The sequence below is a fragment of the Lepisosteus oculatus genome, chromosome 2 (assembly GCF_040954835.1).
Source record: "Lepisosteus oculatus isolate fLepOcu1 chromosome 2, fLepOcu1.hap2, whole genome shotgun sequence".
Taxonomy (NCBI): Eukaryota; Metazoa; Chordata; class Actinopteri; order Semionotiformes; family Lepisosteidae; genus Lepisosteus; species Lepisosteus oculatus.
Window position 1 is genome coordinate 30,213,402 of NC_090697.1, and position 26,252 is coordinate 30,239,653.

The 26,252-nt window shown below is 49.4% G+C and overlaps 1 protein-coding gene across 2 annotated transcripts in view; it reads left to right on the top strand.

Moving 5' to 3' along the window:
• LOC107078410 (MAM domain-containing glycosylphosphatidylinositol anchor protein 1) overlaps nt 1-26,252 on the top strand; it is a 177,332-nt gene that overhangs the window by 112,767 nt on the left and 38,313 nt on the right. For both annotated transcript variants that reach the window (XM_069178576.1, XM_069178577.1), the window contains exons 12-15: nt 18,217-18,397; nt 19,819-19,842; nt 20,635-20,790; nt 21,081-21,239. In XM_069178576.1, the coding sequence (XP_069034677.1) occupies nt 18,217-18,397; nt 19,819-19,842; nt 20,635-20,790; nt 21,081-21,239 (520 nt within the window). The remainder of the gene's footprint in view (nt 1-18,216; nt 18,398-19,818; nt 19,843-20,634; nt 20,791-21,080; nt 21,240-26,252) is intronic.

The following is a 26,252-nucleotide window of genomic DNA, read 5'->3' on the forward strand; positions in this document are numbered from 1 at the left end:
CATCGAGAGGCCCTCCTCTGGTGAGCATGTTCCAGGGCGCCTCCAGTTGCAGGTGTAGCGAGCATAGCCCTTCGGGGAGGGACCCCAGGGCATATACTAAAGGGATTACATCTCTCTGTAGGCCTGAGAGCACTGAGGAGCTGGAGGCCACCTGCCGGGTCTGCCCTGCTCAGGCTGTTACCAGGAGTAGGCAGTTGGGAAATTAGATGAGAGGAGACTACGTGCCTCGCCTGACTGGTTCTGAGCTGCAGGAGGTCACACAGGAAAGGATCTGGGCGTTTGTGTACAGCGACCTGGGAGTTTATGTGCAGGAGTTTGGGTGATTTTGTATGATGATCTGAGTGTTTATATGTAGAGATCTGGGTGTCATGTAGAGGGTTTGGGGCTGTTTCACAAAGTGAGATTGCTCAGCTGGGTAAAACGGGTGGATCAGAGTAAATTGATACAAGTCTGGATTTTAGGTTTCACAAAGCAAGATTGAATGGCATCTGGTTAAGGAACTAGAGCAACGCATGCTCTCTTCCTAATCTGCTCTGTGCAGGTTAGTTTATACTTAGCCTGAATTTGCAAAGAGCCCGACTCATTGATCAATCAGTTCCCTGCAAATAAATTGATGTTTAGGGATCTACTTGACGTCAGAGCTTTCTGGAGAGAGTGGAAGTTTAGAGATCACCAAAACCCTTTGTAGTTTCCTGATTTATTTTTACTTGAAAGATACCATTTCATTACCTTATATTCACGATCTGTTAAGCCCATATATGGTTAATACAGCTCATCGTACTGTAGCTCAACGTTAAGAGAAACTCAAACTCTGTGCATAGGGTTGAGATTCCTTCTGACCAGTGCAGTCTTTTACTGTGCTGGCGACTAAGTCTGCTTCAGTAAAGCGACTGTGTGTATGTTTGCACTGAAACAGTTGTACATGTATTCAGAACGTTTCCTAACCATACAGTACTTTAGTGAATACCATCAAACAGGGGTTCCTTGAAATACCTGGTAATATTATCATATATAATTCTATCCACTGTTCTCTGTAGCTATGCACCATGATCTAAATATTTCTTGCAGCCTTTCCTAATATAATAGGTGCTCTGGACTTCACAGCCATCACCATTAAAGTCCCCTAAGGGCCAAACGAGACTGATTTTCTTAACAGAAAATCAATTCATACCATCACTGTACAGGTGAAAAATACAATTCTAGCCTATGAATTATGAACATTGTTTGCAGAAAAGAATAAAAACTCTCAATCACTTCCGTCAAAAGAAGTTTTTAAACGTGCGTGCCTACAATGGGTCTTACCGAGACTTACAGTACAAGTTCATAACGTACAGTTTTCACTATCAAATAGTTTCCTTTGTTATCAAATGATCTATGGCACAAGGTTTCACATCAGCATCATGTACAGTATGTGTACACAACTCTAGTGTCCCCAGATAGGACATGTGACATCAGTGCCATCTGTGCTGTGCTGCACAGCACTGCCCCCTTCAGGAAGGAGAGAGCTCCTGCCCTCCACCTGTGCACTGTGATGAGCTTCCTCTCACTACACCGATCAACAGGGTGCAGAGCTGAGAGAGACGTCACGGCTCAACACCATTCGAGTGAGACAGAGACAATATCCAGTGAAGGAAAACTGAACATTCTTTACTATGATGATTCCTCCTCCTCCAGTCTCACTCTCCTCATGCGTCTTCTTGTGGTCTAAAACTGGGGATCATGTTCATCCGCAGGATTGCACTGCGCGGTGTTGTACAGCAGTTCTTAAGAAGACCCACAGAGCACGGTGAGGGATGTTCTTGTATTCTGTCTTGACCTGTTGTCAGATCCACTGACTGTGGTCCAGCTGCTGCAAATACATAAATTACTACTGAATAAAACAATATTGTACAACTACACAATGGCTTAAAGAGGAACCCTATTCAATGCCATAAGAATGGAGGTTAACTTATAGCAATACATCTTTTCTCACACAATTTTTATCGTTTTGTCTCATATTGAAATATAGATATATTGGATTCCATACCTTCCACATTCAATTTATCTGTGACTTTTTCCCAGGCGTCTTCTCTGGCTTTTGCAGTGGCTAAGATACAGCTCCTTGCTATTATAGCAGATTTTATCTCCTCACAGTTTTCCTGAAGGAGCCATAATTCATGGTCACCAGATTAAGACACATTGTTTCACTGTGGTTTTGCCGGGGCAGATGTAGGATGTGATGGTTGACCCTCCTGTCTACTTAAATTCAGCTTTGCTGTGCAAAGTGAGTCAGATTGTTTAAACCTGACTCGCTTTACCTGCACGACTGAAAATAGAGTTTGCTTTTGTGAAACTGGAGCAAGCCTGAAGTCAGTTATCTGGTTAATTCAATCCAGCTAACTCTTGAAGAAAATCTTGAATTACTTAAACTTGCTTTATTAAACAGCAGGGATCTGGGTGTTTGTGTACAGGGACCTGCATGTTTATTTGCAAGGATCTATATATTTAAATAGAGGAGATCTATGTGTTTATGTGCAGGAATCTGGGTGTTTGTACTGTATGCAGGGATTTGGGCGTTTACATGTATGTGCAGGGATCTGGGTGTTTATGTGTAGGGATCTATGTGTTTATGTGCAGGGATATGAATGTTTATGTGTAGAGATCTGGGTTTGTATGTGCAGTGATCTGGGTGTTTATTTGTAGGGATCTGGGTGTACATTTGCAGGGATCTGGGTTTTTATCTATGGGGATCTGGCTCTTTATGTATGGGGATCTGGGTGCTTATGTAGATGCCTCCATGTCTTCATCACGTGTGCTCATCAAATGAATCCTTGGGTGCAATCCTCATCAGAATGCTTGGGTGTAGAGAATTGGAGCCCAGGGCAGCTGAGCTTGAGCTCTGCCACGCACGTGGTCAGCAGGAAGACAAGGAAGAAGAGGAGTCGGGGTCTCGAAGCTGGCTGGTCTGAAGTGAGGAAGAGCAGAAGGAGGGCAAGGGGAGAGCGGGCAGAGATGGGGCGCCACACTCCTGTCTTGTCCTTCGGGGTTTCCCCTGTCTGTGGGCGGCTGATGGCCACTCCGGGACAGGAGAGGGAGCTCTGGGCCGGACACTCCTGACTTGTCCAGCTCGCAGACCAGAAGGAGCTCTGCAGTAGCCGACAGGCAGAGCCGGGCGCTGGAATGGGCTCAGGGATCTATGTAGGAGAGATGGGGGTCAGGACAGGGGTGTCTGCAGAGCAGGCTGGAAGCAGAGGGCAGGAATCCAAGCAGGTTTGATAGCACTCAGGAACTGCTGTGCTCATTGGAATAGAAACTGACGGTGTGTCTGGAGAGCTGGGATAGGAATGAGGGAGAAGCAAGGGTGGAATAGGGAGGTGCATGCTCAAACCCGGGTGCCAGCTGGATCGGGGTCACACCTGTAGCTCAAGACCATGTGGTGAATCCCTTACCTGTTGGGCAGTCTCAGAGAGCTGAAGCAGGTTCTCAAATACAGTCGGTACGGATGGAGTTAATATCACACTCTGACTTGTTCTGGACATTTTATTTTTAACCCAGGAGTAAAAAGCTTATAATCGGAATATTTGAATCTTCATATATATATATATGCTGTATAATGGCAGTCTCCAAGCAGTAATCTCATTTCAGCAGCCATGGTGTGTTGAACTTTACATGAATGCAGGGAAACTGCAATACTTTTCTGTGGAGGAAGAAGTTCAATCAAAAAAATCCCACAATGATCTGATGTGAAAATGTGCTGGCGTGTGGGTATGAGTCAGTGAGTCTGCAGAGAGGGGGAATTTAACCTTTCACCTGGGGGTGTGTCCTAGCACGGGGGCGTGGCAACCAGTGGGCGTGTCCTCACATGGGGGCGTGGTTACATCTGTGGCATGACCTCACATGGACATGCTCTGTGGTTAATGACCTGCCTCTGGAAGGGCAGAAACACATGAACATGTATTTCAGCACCCTAAAGTGACCTCCACCTATGCACGAAAAAAAAATTAGATAGACCAAAATACATGTTTAAAAGGATTCATTTCTATTTAAATATATTCTAGGCACACAGTGATCACTATACAGTATCTGTGTTTATCAGCATGTGTCTGAAATATATTTAAAATAAGTGAGTACATTTTTAGTGCATCTAAATATGTTTGCAGCCTAATCGAAATCTGCAAAACACCTCTAAAATGTACTTTAAAAATCGCATTATATTTGTTTTTAAGCAGGCTATCTCATTAACTGTTAACCAGTTGGCAGTAAATGAATTGATTTCTACAGCAGTGGCAATCATTATGGACACAGATGACAAAGTGGGAACTTAATGCAGATTCTATCAAACATATCAAGAAAATAAAAATGGGTACAATACATTGAGTTGAGCAGTCCGGTCAGTGAGCACATTGCTTTAGATTGTCAAAAATACTTGACTTCATGCCACCTCTATTTTTGGCAATGATGGACTGGGAGTTGCTGTTCCAAATATCTGAAAAACAGATCTTACTGTATTGTGAATGTCACACTCCTCTGCAGTCTGAGATCCAGCCCCACACTGGTACTGATCCAGCCCATGTCTTACTGTACCTGTGTGCTCTGAGTGTCTCACTGCTCTCCAGTCTGAGATCCAGCCCCACACTGGTACTGATCCAGCCCATGTCTCACTGTACCTGTGTGCTCTGAGTGTCTCACTGCTCTCCAGTCTGAGATCCAGCCCCACACTGGTACTGATCCAGCCCATGTCTCACTGTACCTGTGTGCTCTGAGTGTCTCACTCCTCTCCAGTCTGAGATCCAGCCCCACACTGGTACTGATCCATGTCTCACTGTACCTGTGTGCTCTGAGTGTCTCACTGCTCTCCAGTCTGAGATACAGCCCCACACTGGTACTGATCCATGTCTCACTGTACCTGTGTGCTCTGAGTGTCTCACTGCTCTCCAGTCTGAGATACAGTGTGTGAGAATCTTAATGAAAAGGGTCTAATAGTCTCTGCTGGCTTGTGGCCTGGCTAATGTTCTTATTTCCTAGGTTCTTGTGTACACGTATACTGTACATGCTGTATGAGTGTAAATGAAATGCTCTCGGAATCTATCTTTGAATACTCTTCAGCAAGGTGCCGTGCAGTCAGGTGCAACAGAGCCATTTCACAGGAGTTTCCTTCTAGTTCCGGCTTTTTCAGGCAGCTAGAGTTTGGGGTTCGGCCACACCCCACTTCCGCGGGGACGCCCGTCAGTCCCCCTCCCTGCGTCTGGTTGTCACGGCTCTGCGTTTCCCCTTCCGAGCAGCTATAAATAGAGGTGTCGCACGTGATTTCATCCACAGCCCTCAAGGTGCACGGTCCAGCCCGGCCCGGCTGCGTGAGGCCGCGGTGGACTCTGGCCGACAGGAGAGAGAAATAAATGTGTCCGATGATAATTTGAGCCGGGGGAATAGTTGGGCTGTGAGGGGCTGACAGCTGATCGATCGCAGCTTGTACTGAATTAACAAGCTACTTTCAGCGACCCTGCACTTAATGCAGCTACGCGCTCCCTCAATTAATCACCCGCGAGAGCTGGCTGGCTTTCTCCAGGCTAACTGCTCTCATTCTCTTATTACTGCTGTTACTGGTATTTATGAAATTACTGGACACAGAAGCTACACTGCAGCGCTGTGTGAGCGCGTGTGATTGTGTATGACCGTGTGTGTGTAAGTGAGCGGATTTAAGAGTGTAAGTGTGTGTGAGGCTGTGTGTCTGTGACCGTATGTGTGAGTGTGAGAGGGTGTGTATATTTGAGCGCGTGTGATTGTGTATGACCGTGTGTGTGTAAGTGAGCGGATTTAAGAGTGTGAGTGTGTGTGAGACTGTGTGTCTGTGAGCGTATGTGTGAGTGTGAGAGGGAGTGTATTTATGTGTGTGTGTGATCGTGTGTGTGAGTGTATTTAAGAGTGTGAGTGTGTGTGAGGCTGTGTGTCTGTGAGCGTATGTGTGAGTGTGAGAGGGAGTGTATTTATGTGTGTGTGTGATCGTGTGTGTGAGTGTATTTAAGAGTGTGAGTGTGTGTGAGGCTGTGTGTCTGTGTGTGAGTGTGAGAGGGAGTGTATTTATGAGTGTGTGTGATCATGTGTGTGAGTGTATTTAAGAGTGTGAGTGTGTGTGAGGCTGTGTGTCTGTGTGTGAGCGTATGTGTGAGTGTGAGAGGGTGTGTATATTTGAGTGTGTGTGATCGTGTGTGTGAGTGTATTTAAGAGTGTGAGTGTGTGTGAGGCTGTGTGTCTGTGAGCGTATGTGTGAGTGTGAGAGGGTGTGTATATTTGAGTGTGTGTGTGAGTGTGTGTGAGTGTATTTAAGAGTGTGAGTGTGTGTGAGGCTGTGTGTCTGTGTGTGAGTGTGAGAGGGTGTGTATATTTGAGTGTGTGTGATCGTGTGTGTGAGTGTATTTAAGAGTGTGAGTGTGTGTGAGGCTGTGTGTCTGTGTGCGAGCGTATGTGTGAGTGTGAGAGGGAGTGTATTTATGAGTGTGTGTGATCATGTGTGTGAGTGTATTTAAGAGTGTGAGTGTGTGTGAGGCTGTGTGTCTGTGAGCGTATGTGTGAGTGTGAGAGGGAGTGTATTTATGAGTGTGTGTGATCGTGTGTGTGAGTGTATTTAAGAGTGTGAGTGTGTGTGAGGCTGTGTGTCTGAGCGTATATGTGAGTGTGAGAGGGTGTGTATATTTGAGTGTGTGTGATCGTGTGTGTGAGTGTATTTAAGAGTGTGAGTGTGTGTGAGGCTGTGTGTCTGTGAGCGTATGTGTGAGTGTGAGAGGGTGTGTATATTTGAGTGTGTGTGATTGTGTGTGTGTGTAAGTGAGTGGATTTAAGAGTGTGAGTGTGTGTGAGGCTGTGTGTCTGTGAGCGTATGTGTGAGTGTGAGTGGGTGTGTATTTATGTGTGTGTGTGATCGTGTGTGTGAGTGTATTTAAGAGTGTGAGTGTGTGTGAGGCTGTGTGTCTGTGTGTGAGCGTATGTGTGAGTGTGAGAGGGAGTGTATTTATGAGTGTGTGTGATCATGTGTGTGAGTGTATTTAAGAGTGTGAGTGTGTGTGAGGCTGTGTGTCTGTGAGCGTATGTGTGAGTGTGAGAGGGTGTGTATTTATGTGTGTGTGTGATCGTGTGTGTGAGTGTATTTAAGAGTGTGAGTGTGTGTGAGCCTGTGTGTCTGTGAGCGTATGTGTGAGTGTGAGAGGGAGTGTATTTATGTGTGTGTGTGTGAGTGTGTGTGAGTGTACAGTATTTAAGAGTGTGAGTGTGTGTGAGGCTGTGTGTCTGTGAGTGTATGTGTGAGTGTGAGAAGATGTGTATATTTGAGTGTGTGTGATTGTGTGTGTGTGTAAGTGAGTGGATTTAAGTGTGTGAGTGTGTGTGAGGCTGTGTGTCTGTGAGCGTATGTGTGAGTGTGAGAGGGTGTGTATATTTGAGTGTGTGTGATCATGTGTGTGAGTGTATTTAAGAGTGTGAGTGTGTGTGAGGCTGTGTGTCTGTGTGCGAGTGTATGTGTGAGTGTGAGAGGGAGTGTATTTATGTGTGTGTGTGAGTGAGTGTATTTATAACTGTATTTATAAGTGTGAGTGTGAAAGACTGTGTCTGTGTGTGATGAGCAGTGTGAGAGTGTGAGTATGGGGGTGTGTGAGTGAATGTGTGTTTGTGAATGTGTGTGTATGAGTGTGTATTTAATTGGGCATGTACGAATGAGTGCATTTCTGAGTGTGAATGTGTGTGAGAGACTGTGTGTGTGTGTATGGAGAGCAGGGCGTGTGAGTGTGTGTGTTTGTTGGTGGGTTAGCGTATGTCTAAGTGTGTGTGTGAGTGTGTGTGAACAGCAGGGTAGGAGATAGGGGGGCTGTCACAGAGGGACACAGAGGAAGGGAGAGAGTGTGTTGCCAAGTGCTGAGACGTGTTCAGGCTCTGATTGTCTTCGTTAAGGCAGCCCTCCAAACGAAACTCAGCTTGGAGTCAATAAGCTTGCTTGCTGTTACACCGCTCTGGAAATATTACTGCCACAAGCAAGGTGCAAATTCTGAGCCCGATGTGTTTGCTGTCCTACGGAAATGGACCTTTTTTTTTCGAAAGGCTCCGTAAAACATTCCGCAAGCGTTGTACACGCCGCTCGACGATTCTCCGAAATCGCGTTCAGCCGCGTGTAACCCCTACGAAACGCATTGCTGCCAATGGAACTCTCTGGTTCATGAACTCCGTTGATCAGCCTTAGAAATGCAGGGGGGCTGTCAATTCAAGAAATACCTCACTTGTCCTGCTGCCGTTCATCAGATACAGCCATCGGAACGCGGAGCAGGCTGAACGGATCAGTGCGCAGATTGTCACACACCTGGGAGCTGGAGCCACTGCGTTCACGCTGCCGTATAAACTACTCCCTACTGCAGTCGGCTGTGGTAGAGCTCGGAGTTCAGGCTCCGGATGGGGCTAGTGCTGAAAGGAAGATGTCACGAAGAGAGCTCTGCTTCTCTGATCTTCCCTTGTCAAAGGAAAAGATAACAGCATTAGTGTTCTGGAAAAGAGCTGAAGAAGTCTGTGGGCTTCAGAATCCTGTTGGGGTGACAGCGTTATGAGGGCATCTGTAGGGGAACAGGAGGTGGGCGGAAAATGTAGTCTTGGAGCGAATACCTGTGGAGAGACGCAATGCCGGCTAGATAAGAGAAGAGTGCAAGGGGAATTGTGAGGAGATCAGGAGAAAGATTTAGTGGAAGGCATTATCGGTCACAGCAGAGACTGAGTGGAGCTGTTCAAGTGGGGAGCTGCGTCAGCGTGCGTTGGCTGCAAAGGGAGAAGTAAAGGTTGATTCCTCAGTGAAAAATAGCAAGGAGAGACGCAGAGCTTCAGCTGTAGAGCCTTCATCACCTGGACTTTAATCGAGGTTGCGAGCATCATATGAGGAGGCAATGGAAAGGAAAAAATACAATAACTCTGCCTGTAGAGGATCAAACTGAGAAACTGCTCAGCTCAGGATACAGGACGATACAGTATGAACCCTGACACACTGAGACACACAGCACAGTGCTCAGTACAACTCTAACGCTGCAGGATACAGTATGAACCCTGACACACTGAGACACACAGCACGGTGCTCAGTACAGCTCTAACACTGCAGGATACAGTGTGAACCCTGACACTGAGACACACAGCACAGTGCTCAGTACGGCTCTAACACTGCAGGATACAGTATGAACCCTGACACACAGCACAGTGCTCAGTACAGCTCCAACACTGCAGGATACAGTATGAACCCTGACACACTGAGACACACAGCACGGTGCTCAGTACAACTCTAACGCTGCAGGATACAGTATGAACCCTGACACTGAGACACACAGCACAGTGCTCAGTACAGCTCTAACACTGCAGGATACAGTATGAACCCTGACACACTGAGACACACAGCACAGTGCTCAGTACAGCTCTAACGCTGCAGGATACAGTATGAACCCTGACACACAGCACAGTGCTCAGTACAGCTCCAACACTGCAGGATACAGTATGAACCCTGACACACTGAGACACACAGCACAGTGCTCAGTACAGCTCTAACACTGCAGGATACAGTATGAGCCCTGACACACTGAGACACACAGCACAGTGCTCAGTGCAGCTCTAACACTGCAGGATACAGTATGAACCCTGACACACAGCACAGTGCTCAGTACAGCTCCAACACTGCAGGATACAGTATGAACCCTGACACACTGAGACACACAGCACAGTGCTCAGTACAGCTCTAACGCTGCAGGATACAGTATGAACCCTGACACACAGCACAGTGCTCAGTACAGCTCCAACACTGCAGGATACAGTATGAACCCTGACACACTGAGACACACAGCACAGTGCTCAGTACAGCTCTAACACTGCAGGATACAGTATGAGCCCTGACACACTGAGACACACAGCACAGTGCTCAGTGCAGCTCTAACACTGCAGGATACAGTATGAACCCTGACACACTGAGACACACAGCACAGTGCTCAGTACAGCTCCAACACTGCAGGATACAGTATGAACCCTGACACACTGAGACACACAGCACAGTGCTCAGTACAGCTCTAACGCTGCAGGATACAGTATGAACCCTGACACACTGAGACACACAGCACAGTGCTCAGTGCAGCTCTAACACTGCAGGATACAGTATGAACCCTGACACACTGAGACACACAGCACAGTGCTCAGTACAGCTCTAACACTGCAGGATACAGTATGAACCCTGACACACAGCACAGTGCTCAGTGCAGCTCTAACACTGCAGGATACAGTATGAACCCTGACACACTGAGACACACAGCACAGTGCTCAGTACAGCTCTAACGCTGCAGGATACAGTATGAACCCTGACACACAGCACAGTGCTCAGTACAGCTCTAACGCTGCAGGATACAGTATGAACCCTGACACACTGAGACACACAGCACAGTGCTCAGTACAGCTCTAACCCTGCAGGATACAGTATGAACCCTGACACACTGAGACACACAGCACAGTGCTCAGTACAGCTCTAACCCTGCAGGATACAGTATGAACCCTGACACACTGAGACACACAGCACAGTGCTCAGTGCAGCTCTAACACTGCAGGATACAGTATGAACCCTGACACACTGAGACACGCAGCACAGTGCTCAGTACGGCTCTAACGCTGCAGGATACAGTATGAACTGTGGCAGGTGTTGAAGGGACGGATTCTGAAATCCAGCGCACAGAAGCAGCGATGTTCTTGCAGAACTACAGAGCAGTGTGCTGCTACCTTGTGCTGTGGGCTCAGATGCTCTGAGCCCCGGTTCCTCTCGGAGTGCCTGCTTATTAGCAGGAATGAACAGGATGAAATAAACAGCACACCTGAAATCAAACGGCAAGCGGGAGATTTCTAAATCAGCCTGACCCCATGACCCTGTGGAGCCCTGCTCACACTGAAGGAAGTGGACTTCATGTAGCAGTGGCCCTCTCCTGTATTCAGATAGCTCATTAGGAAACCTGTGTGCTGTGGATGTCTCTTTACCCCAGACCACTGTGGGAACACTGAGCTGAAAACATGCCTCCAGAACCGAATTTTAAAGATATGAATGCGTGTGCACAAGACCGCTGATTCCTTGACACAGTACAGGAGACGACACAGCTGGGGATGGTAATATGTAAATTTAAACGTGTGAAGTGCAGATTTGCACATTTTTACAAAGCTGAAACCTCAGGGAATCTCTGTGTGAAATTGTGTTCCCACGTCTTTGCTTGATGCACACTGTGCGTCTGAGAACTGTGTCAGTGCGCTCCGGAGCTCTCCCTGAGCTCGCTGTTCTCCCGGACGGCAGAGGGCAGCTCCCTGGAGTCTGCGGCTGCCTGGACCGGAGACAGTCGCCCCCTTCCCTCCAGCCTGGCTCTCCAGATAGCATCTGTAATGGGAAACGGTGGCAGACACAGCAAGGGAGAGAGAGAGAGAGGAGGGAGGGATGGGGGTCTATATATAGCAGGCATTGCAAGGTCTCTCTGGCACAGGGCACTTTAATACAGGCACATTCCTTCCTTTTCCCCTCACCCGCTGAAATCGGAGAGCCAGCGAGAATGGAGAGGCGCAGCACTGAAGGGGCGAGAGACAGTGAAGGAGATAAGCAGCAGACGAATACAGCCAGGAAACCTACACTCAGGTGTAACAGCCAGAGCCTGCTCTGATGCTGAGCTGCTGTGAGGATGTCCTAGGCATGGCCTACTGTGCACTTGTGTTGAAATAATGGTCTGTTAAGACCATCCATCACACGAACCTTCAGTCAGCATGGGTACGATCTTCACTTTCTAAAGACAATTAAATCCTCACTGACAGGACAGCTAAGGACGACCTAGATAGCAGGTGATGTCCTATAAAGCACACTATCATAAATCAAGTGACCTCATTTGTTCTAACAAAATACAAGCTGAAATCTGAACTGGGTTAAGGGAGGTGTGCAGCTGGTCATGAGGCATGTGGTCATGAGATCCCAGTGTCTGTTTCTGTGCAGTGTAGCTGGTTTGAGACAAGTGGACAGACTGGTCCTTCAGTGTGATCCAGGCTATGGGCTGAGGGGTGAGACTTGAGCTCGGCACTATGGACAGCTCCCAGTGTCTGTTTCTGTGCAGTGTAGCTGGTTTGAGACAAGTGGACAGGTTGGTCCTTCAGTGTGATTCAGGTGATGGGCTGAGGGGTGAGACTTGAGCTCAGCACTATGGACAGCTCCCAGTGTCTGTTGCTGTGCAGTGTCAATCCAATTCAAGCTTTATTATCCTCTGGGGGAAATGTATTTTACGGTACAGTCCAATACAATACTACAACAAGGAAGACAAGCTTCAACGACAGAGACAATAGTGTTAAAAGAGATCAGAGAGAAGAGAGGTATTGCAGTGGGGATGAAAGATATCCAGAGTCTGATACATTTACACCTGGAGACACAGAGGCGTCTCCCAGATGAGAGTAGTGTAAATTGAATATGGAGAGGGTGAGACACACACTCCATACTGCTCTCGGCCTTCTTTACAGCATTCTGTTTGTGGAGGGTATTAAAGTCGATTGGATCTAATTATTTTGCTACTTATTTTCACTAATTTTCTCAACCTATTACAATCAACGGTCCTGAAGTTACCAAACCAGTAAGTGAGACAGTATTTTACACTATTAATTAATTATTTCTTAATTAAAGCAAAGTGGTAAAATAGTTCTCTCTACCTTGAAACGGTTGAGTTTCCTCAGAAAAAAGTAGTCTAAGTTGTCCTTGTTTATAAATGGTGTCATGTTTGTCCTACCTCAGGTTTTTTGCTGTGTCCAGCCCTGAGTACTTGTAGTTATTGATTATGTTTACAGCCTGACTGACAATTACTGTAGATTGGAGGGGTGTTGCTTTTCCCTAAAATCAGTGACCAGTTCCTTTGTTTTCAAGACACTTGACGTCAGAGAGAACTCATCACACCACCTAGTAAACTCGTTTAGAATGGTCCCATGATGATTTTCGGGGTCCTGTATTACGCTGACCAGGGCTGTGGCTTCAGCAAATGAGATGTCTGTCTGTCTGTCTGTGTGTGTTTGCTCTTGCAATCATTAGAGCACAAAATGAACAGCAGGGGATAAAGACACAGCCCTGCGGTGATCCAGTGGAAATGTAGTGAAGGTCAGATAACTATTTCCCCCACTTGAGCTGTTCAGACCTGTTTGTTAAGAAGTCTACGACCCATCCTGTCAAGTTGCTGTTTAAATTGAAGATCTTTGAGAGTTTCTGTACCAGCATTAGTCTTTGTGTTGTAGTTAAGGCAGAGGGAGAATCAATAGGCAAATGTCTTTGGGCAAGATGCTGACAGCCCAGCTTTAACAACGTGGGTGTTGTGTTGCCTGCTCCCCTCGTTTCTCTGTGTGCAGACTTCAGGGGGTCAAGAAGGTCCTTTTTTGTGATGCCTCACCATTGACTCCAGACATTACACTGAGAGAGATGTGAGAGCAAGTGGCCTGAAGCTGTTAACCTCACCTGGCCTGGCAGTGTTTGGAATGGAAATAGTAGATTTCTTCCACAGAGAGCAATGGTTTGTAAATATAAGGACATCAGAAAAAGCAAGCTAAATATACCACACCGCTGATCTGCACAGGCAGTTCCCAAGCCTTCCACACACTTGATCTGGACCTGCACTTTTCTTGACATTAATTCTCCTACACTGCCCCAGCACCTCTGCTGTGTCCATTTCAGTTTTGCAGTGTAGCTGATCATGAGACATGTGGACAGACTGCAGAGTGAGACGGTGTGTTCAGCGCTATGGACAGCTCCCAGAACAGACCACTTAACCAGTTTTAGCATGGTTTAACAAGCGGTGTTAATTGTGTCGAAATTGTACATGAATCTATTTTTGATGGAGGCGGAACCTTGCAGAAGATCAGTCTGGCTCTGGCCCGCTGTCATAGTCAAGCATGGTCTTCTATGAATCTGAAAGAGGCCAAAGAAACCCACACAGGTATTGATCCTGTGTCCCGGGAGAGCTCAGAGTCCAGGGGATACCCCCTGGAGCTCTGAGTTCCCAGGCACAGGTTGACTTCTGTCCTTTTTTCTACCAGTTTCTCTCCTCTGTGTTTCCGATTTCTTAATGGCACATTAAGACGGCAGCACACAGTAAGATCATTCAAGCAAAACACCTAGAGCTGTGCTTGTCATGTCCTCTCTTGGTCTGAAACGCAGCCAAATTGACATCAGCGAAAACCTAGGAAATAAGAAGACAATCCTTCCCGTGGCCTGCTGGGAAATGCCAATTCCTCCATCCTGCTTTCAAGGGAAGACTGCAAACTTCAGCAAACAGAATTCTAGAAGATAGAGACTTCTTCAATCTTGTAACCGTCACTCCACTCTTTCTGACCCGTGTTCTGTCACAAAGTATGGTTTTTGTGTTCATTTTTACGTCACATTTTTCAGTAGGAGTTCTGTTTTTGAGAGAGAGTCCTGCCACTACGGGCTCAATTCTATCACTGTTGAAAGAGTTCTGTTACTATGGACACAGTTCTGTCACTGTCGGTAGGCTTCTGTTACTATGGACACAATTATATTGCTGTGGATAGACTTCTGTTACTATGGACACAGTTCTGTCACTGTGGATAGACTTCTGTCACTGTGGATAGACTTCTGTCACTGTGAACATTATTGTATAGCAACGTGTGTCAGCCAGTGTGCAGCACCACTCTCAGAAGCAAGCTGCTGCCACCTCTCAAAATGTTACACACTGACTAACAAAGACGTCATTGCGCTGAGTGTGTCTACACACTGTTATTGTAATGTCTGTCACAACATTGAATTTCTATGGGACTGGGAGAGAGTGTGGGCTAGTGGTGAGAGCTGAGGGACTGGGAGAGAGAGAGAGGCAGTGTGGGCTAGTGGTGAGAGCTGAGGCACTGGGAGAGAGAGAGAGGCAGTGTGGGCTAGTGGTTAGAGCTGAGGCACTGGGAGAGAGAGAGAGAGAGGCAGTGTGGGCTAGTGTTTAGAGCTGAGGCACTGGGAGAGAGAGAGAGAGAGGCAGTGTGGGCTAGTGGTTAGAGCTGAGGCACTGGGAGAGAGAGAGGCAGTGTGGGCTAGTGGTTAGAGCTGAGACACTGGGAGAGAGAGAGAGGCAGTGTGGGCTAGTGGTTAGAGCTGAGGCACTGGGAGAGAGGGAGGCAGTGTGGGCTAGTGGTGAGAGCTGAGGGACTGGGAGAGAGAGAGCAATATACATTGTTCTACTGATCCGATAACTCCGACTGTGAGAGTCTGACTGCAGTCCAGACAGCTAGAGCTTTTGTGTGTGTAGATTCAGGAGCTGGATAATTCGTTTTTTTTCAGCTCTGAAGTGTTCAAAGTAATAATGTGTTTCTCTGTGTTATTTCCCGATTAAGTGCCAACAGCGCTTGATAAGAGTCTTCACTCCAGACCTAATTAGACACAAAACAAATGCGTTTGACCCCCTGTGCGGTTCGCGGGCAGCGCTGGGGGCTGGTTGTGTGAGAGTGTGAGAGTGCTCTTACCAGCCCTGCTGGAATCCTGGACCAGCTGAGCTGAGAGCAGTGCGTAGGAGGCAGGGCTTCGCTGATCTAGCTGGGATTTCATCCCACTAAGAGGATTCATTTTCATACAGTAGTTACGTGCAGCAGGATCGCAGGCCTGTCACTGTTGCAAACTCCGTACCCCGTCCCGATCAAGCACAGGCTGTGCTGGGCGGCCATGGCATCGTCCCACACTCCTGTACACACGTGGCCAGGTCTGCTGTCCCCAGCTCATGCGTGCCAGGAGCTGGCCGTTCCTCTCTGACGCACGGTTTCTCTCCCACTGTTGCCCTGATCCCTGCACTGGGCTCCTGGCAGTTTGGGGGTGTTCTCTGTGGGAGCCCCAAGCTCCACAGGCTCTGACCCACTGTGGCAGCCTTGAGTGTCACTGATGCTGTGTTTGACTGCAGCGTGTATTATCGGCCCTCGACTCAGCACCTGTCTTTTACATTCATGGACACACTGGCCACTGAGCCCATTCGACTGAGCCTGGCCTCCGAGCGTTACAATCTGGGGTACTGGGGTAGAAATATATCGAGAAATCCCCAGAACCTGGAGACACTGTTGAATCACTCATGTTGAGCTGGGGGGTTGCTGTGACCAGTGATGGAATAGGTCTTGGACGCTAACTGGCTCTGTCCGCAAGCAGTAGGAACCCAGGGCAGCATCTCTTCAGTCTTGTGAACATCTGCATTCCTGATATATTCCTGTGTCTCCGCCATCTGACTGCCCCCGTGGCTCCGACAGCAGGGCTGTGATCATCACTTCCACAGAGCCATGAGGATTCCCCAAGGCAGAGTCCGGACACAGTTCCCTGGGGCTTGTCCAGCAGCCTGTCTGGCAGGGAATCACATTATCCCCTCAGGCCTGTGTTTGCACATGTCCTGAATAATATCTCCTAATAAGTGGGACTTCAAACATGAAGGTCTGAGGTGGGAACACAGCAGTCAGGTGATAGTTTAATTTCAAGCTCTGTGTGCAGAAGCCCGGGTGACTGTGTATGGGAGAGAAGGCAGCAGCAGAGGTACTGCAGCTCCCAACATTGCAGGCACTGAGCTACTGTCTGACTTACTCACCAGACAGCCCAGGGCTGTCACTGTGTCCCAGGACTGGAGAGACACTGTGTCATTGTGATCTGGACCCAGGACTAGAAGGACACTCTGTCATTATAATCCAGGACTGGAGAGACACTTTGACATTGTGGCCTGGGACTGGAAGGACACTCTGTCATTATAATCGGGGACTAGACGGACACTCTGTTATTGTAATCCAGGACTGGAGAGACATTCTGTCATTATAATTTGGGACTGGAGAGACACTATGACATTGTGATCTGGGACTGAGGAGACACTCTGTCACTGTGGCCCAGGACTGGAAAGACACTTTGACATTGCAATCCGAGACTGGGGAGACACTCTTTCATTGTAATCGGGGACTGGAGAGACACTCTTTCATTGTAATCCGGGACTGGGGAGACACTTTGACATTGTGGCCTGGGACTGGAAGGACACTCTGTCATTATAATCCGGGACTGGAGAGACAGTCTGTCACTGCGGCCGCGGACTGGAAGGACACTTTGTCATTGTAATCCGGGACTGGAGAGATACTCTTACACTGTAACCCAGGGCTGGAGCCACAGGTGTTCTGGTCGATTTCCCCTGATGCCACAGGGGACAGTGAGGGCAGACTTTTTTAACTTTGCTGTTGAGCAGAAACACTCAGAAATGGTGCTTGGACAGGAAATGCAGTACAGAGAGCAGACCTTCCAAGATCTTCCAGTATTCAAAAATATCCCAGGAGCAGCAATCAGGGATGAACCAGGGTCAGAAAGTGGTCTATTAGAGAGAATGAGGACAAGAGTTTCTGACACTGAAGGGGCAGCTCTGATGCACATTCCAGTGACTAGGAGCTATTTCTCTGTGTGCATGTGCTAGTGACAAACTACCAGACAAACACGTTATATACAGTGTACAGCGTCCTTGAGCTTAAACTGTAAGAGTGTGTGAGTGTCAGCGTCAGTCTGTGCAAGTGTGAGTGTGTAAATGTTAGTGTGACTGTGTCAATGTCAGTGTGAATGTTGGTGAGTGTGAATGTTACTGTGAATACCAGTGTCTGAGTTTGTCAGATTAAGTGTGTGAATGTCAGTGTCTGTGTGATTGCCAGTGTGTGAGGGTGAATGTGTCAATGTTAGTGTGAGTGTCAGTGTAAGTGGGTGTGTGTCATTGTGTGAATACTAGTGTGTGAGTACGTGAATGTGAGTTTGTGTAAGAGTGGAGTGTAAATGTCTATGTGAGTGTGTAAATGTCAGTGGATGAGTGAATAACAGTGTGAGAGAGTGTTCCTATAAGTGTTCGTGTGTGAATGTGTCATGTATGTGTGTAAGGCTTAGTGTGTGAGTGTGGATGTCAGTGCGCAGTTAGTGTACATGTGTGAGTGTGAAAGTCAGGGTGTGCGTGTGCACTCCCTGTGTAATACCAAGGTGATCGATAACAACTGGGACTGGAACAGAAGCCAGACATGCAGGGGCTCCACCGGCCTGAACAGTCTCTTCTGTCTCCCTTCAGCTCCCAGAGGTGAAAGGCTAGTGGAAGGGATAAGCAGTCAGGTGAGGGTCTGTGAAGGGGCTTCCTGGTAGGCACCCACTCCCTCCAAATGTCTCAGTTTCTGCATCTAGCGATGCTCACTGTGTCATTGTCCATTTCTCTCGGTCAGATCCAGAAGAGGCAGACAGTGCTGTCCAAGCAGATCACGGTGAAGGAGCCTCAGAAGGGCAGCCTTCTCTCCTACAAAATTCAAGACTTGCGTATCCCACTGTCCTACGAGGTGCGGCTCACTCCCATTACCACATATGGCCTGGGAGACAGTGCAACCCGGAATATCCAGTACTCTGAAGGTAAGTGTGTCCAATGCACTGATAATGAGTGTGCCCAATGCAGTGATAGTGAGTGCGTGAAGCCCTCTGATAATGAGTGTTCCAGTGCTCTGTTAGTCAGTGCGTCCAGTGTTCTGAAATTGATTGTCTTGTGCTCTTATGGTGAGTGTGTGAGCTGTGTTCTGGGAGTGAGTGTATCCTGTGCTCTAATGGCGAGTGTGTCCTCAACTTTAATGGTGAGTGTCCAGTTCTCTGATAGTGAATGTGTCCATTGCTCTGACAGTGTGCCTGTCCAGTGCTCTGACGGTGAGTGTGTTCTCTGCTCTGACGGTGAGTTTGTATAAATCTCTGGTAATGAGTGTGTAAAGTGCTCTGACAGTGAGTGTATCCTATGCTTTTGGCGAGTGTGTCCAGTGCTCTGGTAGTGTGTCCTGTGCTCTTATGGTGAGTGTGTAATTTGCTCTGATGGTGTGTGTCCAATTCTCTGATAGTGAATGTGCCCATTTCTCTGACAGTGTGTCCGTCCAGTGCTCTGATGGTGATTGTGTCCTCTATTTTGACAGTGAGTGTGTCCTCTGCTCTTATTGTGAGTTTTTCCAGTTCTCTGATGGTGAATGTGTCCAGTTCTCTTATTGGGAGTGTTTCTATTTCTTTGTTAGTGAATGGGTCCAGTGCTCTGATGGTTATTATATTTAGTGCTCTGACAGTGAATGTTTCCAGTGATCTGAAAGTGAGTGATTCCAGAACTCTGACAGTGAGTGTACTGTACAGTAAATATGTCCAGTGGAGTGCATTCAGTGCTCTGATGGTGAATTTGTGCTCTGCTCTGATAGTGGGTGTATTCTGTGCTCTGATGGCAAGTGTACCTTATGCTTTGATAGTGTGTGTCTAATTCTCTGATAGTGAATGTGTTCATTGCTCTAATAGTGAATATATCCTTTGCTCTGACAGTGTGTGTTCAATGTTCTATTAGTGAGTGTGTCCTGTGCTTTGACAGTGAGTGTATCCAGTTCTCTGGTTGTGAACATGCCTAGTTCTGTGACAATGTGAGTGTCCAGTGTTTTGTTCGGGAGATGCTCCGACAGTGAGTTCCACTTTCCCTTCGGCCCTAGCTGAGACTCTCAGAGTCCCGCCCCTCCTGTCCTGACTGAGCTGCAGTCTTGCCTTTTCTAACCTGGCCTACCATGTGCTCTAGCTTACTGAGCTCAGAAACTCCCCTGGTTTGCACCTGGTCTCCTGTGTATTTGAGCTGCTGATACAGATGGCTGGCACTTTCTCATGCAGGGGTCACCCTGAGTTCATTCACTTGGTTAGTTTGCTGCTGTGATGCGTTTCAGTCAGGTATCTGTGCGAGACACTCAGCTCTTCAAAGAGAGGTTCTGTGCTAGGGGGTGATCTGTAGTTCATTGTCTTACACTGACAGTTGGTCTGTTTTCTTACAGCCTTCAACTACCCTGGACCTTTAGGTAAGCCAGACACACCTGTCTGTTCTTCTTAAATTGCTGCTGCTGCTGTTGTCTTTAACGGAGCCATCATCTCTATCTTGGCCATCATGATCAGTATCTTTATTATCACCGTTATCGCTGCACAGCAGTTTCCTGTGTAGTACATTAAATTAGATTGAGGGCTCTGGTACACATTTTAATGATTAAACAGAAAACATTTATATTTAACAGAAATGAAGCAGGTCTCCTTCACAGAGCTCAGCCTGCATTCTGAATGCAAAGGCTTCACTGGTTAAAGCTCCATGGGATCCCTAGTGTTTAATTTAAGTTTAATTGCTCTCATCTGGCTGAACAAATTTATACAGGAAGTTAAAATCAAGAAACATCTGGCATTGGTTTTTACAGCTGCCATGCAATAAGAACTCATCTGTATTCCCATAGTTAGTCACTGTATGTCCACTCCAACGCATGCTGGTTATAAATGGGCTGAAATGTTAAATCGCAGGCCCAGATTCTGCCGATGCAAAAATCTGTGTCCTTAATCTGTCAACTGTCATTACACTGCATGGCTTACTATGAATTATGGCTGTTCACTTTATTCTTCTCTCAGTCTGCCTGTGTTTCACTTTGTAATGCTCCTCTCTTTCTTTGTCTCTCTCCCTCTCTCATCTTCCGGGCCTCCCTGTCTGCCCTAATCCCTATCTCTCCTCCTTCCTCCCTCTCCCTCTCGCTCCTCTTCCTCCTCTGTCCCGAACCTCACCTCTCCCACCCTTTCCTTCTCCCTCTCTCTCTCTCCTGGTTCCTCGTGGCCAGCGGAGCGCGTGTGTGGTTTTGAGGATGACAGGATGTGTGGTTTCACTCAGGACCAGAACGACAAGTTTGACTGGATCCGACAGAACAACCTGACCCAAAACCCCAAGCGCTCGGCCAACACCGGACCCATTAAGGACCGCAGTAACACAGATGAAGGTAGGGCCCTGGCATGGAGGGGAGTGCCCAAGCCACAGACACCATCTCCGAGAGTGTGCCCTTCAGGAGTCTCCCCTTCTGTGTGCCGTTCCTCCCTCGGGATTCCTGTGGGGGTGGGAGATTCACTGAGACCTCAGTGTGGGGTTGTTCATGGTTCTGCTGCAAGCCGAGGGGGGAGAACCGGGCAAGACTGGTGACCCCCAGACCAGTGGCAGTGGTGGTGGTAATGATGATGATGATGATGGTGGTGAAGGTGACAGCTTGTGTTGCTTGTGTGGCTCTCTTCCCAGGGTACTACATGTATATCGAGGCGTCCTCTCCGCGGGTGCAGGGGGACAACGCGCGTCTCATCTCCCCCATCTACAACGTGACTGTCAGCAAGGGCGCTGTGCGCAGCCGCACCCCCTACTGCATCTCCTTCTACTACCACATGCATGGCAAACACATCGGTGAGTGAGGGGGTCAGTACTCCAGGGGTGATCAGAGGGCACATCGGTGAGTGAGGGGGTCAGTACTCCAGGGGTGATCAGAGGGCACATCGGTGAGTGAGGCGGTCAGTACTCCAGGGGTGATCAGAGGGCACGTCGGTGAGTGAGGGGGTCAGTACTCCAGGGGTGATCAGAGGGCACGTCGGTGAGTGAGGGGGTCAGTAATCCAGGGGTGATCAGAGGGCACGTCGGTGAGTGAGGGGGTCAGTAATCCAGGGGTGATCAGAGGGCACGTCGGTGAGTGAGGGGGTCAGTAATCCAGGGGTGATCAGAGGGCACGTCGGTGAGTGAGGGGGTCAGTAATCCAGGGGTGATCAGAGGGCACGTCGGTGAGTGAGGGGGTCAGTACTCCAGGGGTGATCAGAGGGCACGTCGGTGAGTGAGGGGGTCAGTACTCCAGGGGTGATCAGAGGGCACGTCGGGGAGTGAGGGGGTCAGTAATCCAGGGGTGATCAGAGGGCACGTCGGGGAGTGAGGGGGTCAGTAATCCAGGGGTGATCAGAGGGCACGTCGGGGAGTGAGGGGGTCAGTAATCCAGGGGTGATCAGAGGGCACGTCGGTGAGTGAGGGGGTCAGTACTCCAGGGGTGATCAGAGGGCACGTCGGTGAGTGAGGGGGTCAGTACTCCAGGGGTGATCAGAGGGCACGTCGGTGAGTGAGGGGGTCAGTAATCCAGGGGTGATCAGAGGGCACGTCGGTGAGTGAGGGGGTCAGTAATCCAGGGGTGATCAGAGGGCACGTCGGTGAGTGAGGGGGTCAGTACTCCAGGGGTGATCAGAGGGCACGTCGGTGAGTGAGGCGGTCAGTAATCCAGGGGTGATCAGAGGGCACGTCGGTGAGTGAGGGGGTCAGTACTCCAGGGGTGATCAGAGGGCACGTCGGTGAGTGAGGCGGTCAGTAATCCAGGGGTGATCAGAGGGCACGTCGGTGAGTGAGGGGGTCAGTAATCCAGGGGTGATCAGAGGGCACGTCGGTGAGTGAGGGGGTCAGTACTCCAGGGGTGATCAGAGGGCACGTCGGTGAGTGAGGGGGTCGGTACTCCAGGGGTGATCAGAGGGCACGTCGGTGAGTGAGGGGGTCGGTACTCCAGGGGTGATCAGAGGGCACGTCGGTGAGTGAGGGGGTCGGTACTCCAGGGGTGATCAGAGGGCACGTCGGTGAGTGAGGGGGTCGGTACTCCAGGGGTGATCAGAGGGCACGTCGGTGAGTGAGGGGGTCGGTACTCCAGGGGTGATCAGAGGGCACGTCGGTGAGTGAGGGGGTCGGTACTCCAGGGGTGATCAGAGGGCACGTCGGTGAGTGAGGGGGTCGGTACTCCAGGGGTGATCAGAGGGCACGTCGGTGAGTGAGGGGGTCGGTAATCCAGGGGTGATCAGAGGGCACGTCGGTGAGTGAGGGGGTCGGTACTCCAGGGGTGATCAGAGGGCACGTCGGTGAGTGAGGGGGTCGGTAATCCAGGGGTGATCAGAGGGCACGTCGGTGAGTGAGGGGGTCGGTAATCCAGGGGTGATCAGAGGGCACGTCGGTGAGTGAGGGGGTCGGTAATCCAGGGGTGATCAGAGGGCACGTCGGTGAGTGAGGGGGTCGGTAATCCAGGGGTGATCAGAGGGCACGTCGGTGAGTGAGGGGGTCGGTAATCCAGGGGTGATCAGAGGGCACGTTGGTGAGTGAGGGGGTCGGTACTCCAGGGGTGATCAGAGGGCACGTCGGTGAGTGAGGGGGTCAGTAATCCAGGGGTGATCAGAGGGCACGTCGGTGAGTGAGGGGGGTCAGTAATCCAGGGGTGATCAGAGGGCACGTCGGTGAGTGAGGGGGGTCAGTAATCCAGGGGTGATCAGAGGGCACGTCGGTGAGTGAGGGGGTCAGTAATCCAGGGGTGATCAGAGGGCACGTCGGTGAGTGAGGGGGTCAGTAATCCAGGGGTGATCAGAGGGCACGTCGGTGAGTGAGGGGGTCAGTACTCCAGGGGTGATCAGAGGGCACGTCGGTGAGTGAGGGGGTCAGTAATCCAGGGGTGATCAGAGGGCACGTCGGTGAGTGAGGGGGTCAGTACTCCAGGGGTGATCAGAGGGCACGTCGGTGAGTGAGGGGGTCAGTACTCCAGGGGTGATCAGAGGGCACGTCGGTGAGTGAGGCGGTCAGTACTCCAGGGGTGATCAGAGGGCACGTCGGTGAGTGAGGGGGTCAGTACTCCAGGGGTGATCAGAGGGCACGTCGGTGAGTGAGGGGGTCAGTACTCCAGGGGTGATCAGAGGGCACGTCGGTGAGTGAGGCGGTCAGTAATCCAGGGGTGATCAGAGGGCACGTCGGTGAGTGAGGGGGTCAGTAATCCAGGGGTGATCAGAGGGGACGTCGGGGAGTGAGGGGGTCAGTAATCCAGGGGTGATCAGAGGAAATTAAGATTTGTCTCCTGGGGGTGGGAGATAGTCAAATCTGGAGGGAAAAGGAAAAAGAGGGATAGGTAGATAGGGCAGCATTATACACCCTGACAGCCGCCGGGAGGAAAGACCTGAATGAACGTTCCCTTGAACACCGTAGCTGGAGCAGTCTGTTGGTAAAAGTGCTCCGCTGCCCAGTAACAGTCCTGTACAGGGCATCAGTGTTACCAGACCACTCCATCTTATCATCCAGGTGTACCCCTAAGTACTTGTAGGACTGCACCCCCTCTATGTCCTCACCCTGGATGGAAACAGGGTTCAGCCTAGACTTACTCCTTCGAAAGTCCATGACCATTTCTTTAGTCTTGGTGGTGTTTAGCTGGAGATGGTTAAGATGACACCACTCCACAAAGCTGGTAATCAAGCTCCTACATTCCTCCTCCCTCCCCTCGCTAATACACCCCACAATTGCAGATTCGTCCGAAAACTTCTGCAGATGACATGCCCCAGAGTTGTACCTGAAGTCAGAGGTGTAAAAGGTGAACAGGAATGGAGCAAGGACAGTCCCCTGTGGAGCCCCAGTACTGCTAACAACCTGTTCGGACACACAGCTCTGTAGGCGTACATACTGTGGCCTGAGGGTCAGATAGTCTATAATCCAGGACAGCAGGGGAGTGTCCACCTGCGCCGCCCTTAGCTTATCTCTCAGTTAAGGTGGATGGATGGTGTTGAAGGCACTGGAGAAGTCAAAGAACATAACTCTCACAATGCTCCCCGTCTTCTCCAGGTGAGAGTTAGCTCTGTGTGGCAGATAGAGGACTGCATCCTCCACTCCCAGGTGAGACCGGTAGGCGAACTGCAGGGGGTCCAGTGCTGTACTCACCAGGGTTCTGAGGTGGTCCAGTACAAGCCCTTCCAGAGTTTTCATTAGGTGTGAGTCAGTGCCACAGGTCTCTAGTCATTCAAGACTTTAGGGTGCCCCTTTTTGGGTACTGGGACCTGGCAAGATGTCTTGCAGAGGACCGGAACCCTTTCTAATCACAGGCTGAGGTTGAAGATGTACTGCAGCACTGAACCCAGTTGGTCCGTGCAGATCTTTAGCACCCTGGAGCTGACACCATCAGGACCCGCTGCCTTCCCTGCATGGAGTCTCCTCAACTCCCTTCTGACCTGGTCAGCTGTGATGGATAGGCCGAGGAGGGCAGGGGAAGATGGAGTAGGAGCAGGAGGGATCACATGATGGGGAGACTGAGGACATGAAGAGGGTGTCTGGGGTGAAGGCCTGTAAGGTGATTGGACAGTGGACCCTGTATTGAATCTGTTAAAGAAAAGATTCAGCTCATTGGCCCTCTCCAGGCCTCCCTCACTCTGTTGGCCGCCGGACAACTTGTATCCGGAGATCTTCCTCATGCCATTCCACACTTCTCTCACATTGCTCTCCCTCAGCCTGTCCTCCATTTTCCTCCCATAAGCCACCTTGCTCTCCCTAGCTCTCACCTTCAGGTAATGTTAAAAGTTCAAGCCTGCTTGCTTCTTTCTGCTGCTTAAAGTGAGGTGTTCTGGCGCCCACACAGGAATACGTCTCCCTGGCTTAGTGTGTAGTGATTTCATGAGGACACCAAGGGTCAGGCACACAAGACATCTCTTGAGATTCCAGTGCTGAGACCTCCACCTGTATAGTTGAATGCTGCTGAGTTTCCTGTGCATGCTGGTGTACTGATGGGACTCCACAGTGCCCTGACGATTGGAGATAGAGAATGGAAGTTCTTCATCAAGCCCAATGACCAGATAACTGACTTATCAGAGGTGAGGACACAAACCTACCCCTGGCTGCTCTCGTGGGGGTTGCTGTTCACACTGACACAACCTTCAAATCCGAAGACCAGTGTCCTGGTAAAGTCAAGAGCAGTATCTTAGTAAAGTTAAGAACATTACACAAACACAGGAAGAACAGGTCACATGAACACAGGAAGAACATGTCACACAAGCACAGGGAGTACAGGTCACACAAACACAGGAAGAACAGGTCACACAAGCACAGGAAGTACAGGTCACACAAACACAGGAAGAACAGGTCACACAAACAGGGAGTATAGGTCACGAACACAGGAAGAACATGTCGCACAAACACAGGAAGTACAGGTTACACAAACACAGGAAGAACAGGTCACACAAACAGGAAGAACAGGTCACACAAGCACAGGAAGTACAGGTCACACAAACACAGGAAGTGACTGTTGTGAGTCATGAAAGTGACAGCTCAGCCCGATGGAGTGGCTCTCCTGGCTCGTCCTGGGCTGCTGAGCCCTGCAGGGTGTGGAAACGGGCCAGCAGGACCCTTGGAATTACAGATGTTGGCCAATCTTCGCAGCTTCAGCTAATGTGATAAGTGGCTTGCAGGCCCTGTGCAGACACCACTATAAATGAATCCACAGATGCTAGCGCCTAATTAGAACGAGTCCTGCTGGGAGCCCCTCAGCCTGTTTGAAATGTACCAGAGCCTTTCTTCGCTTTAGTCAAAGCATTAAGCAGCGTTTAACGAGCTTCAGTTCTATTGCAGAAAATATTTTGATAGACACTGCTTGCTGGAAGGCAA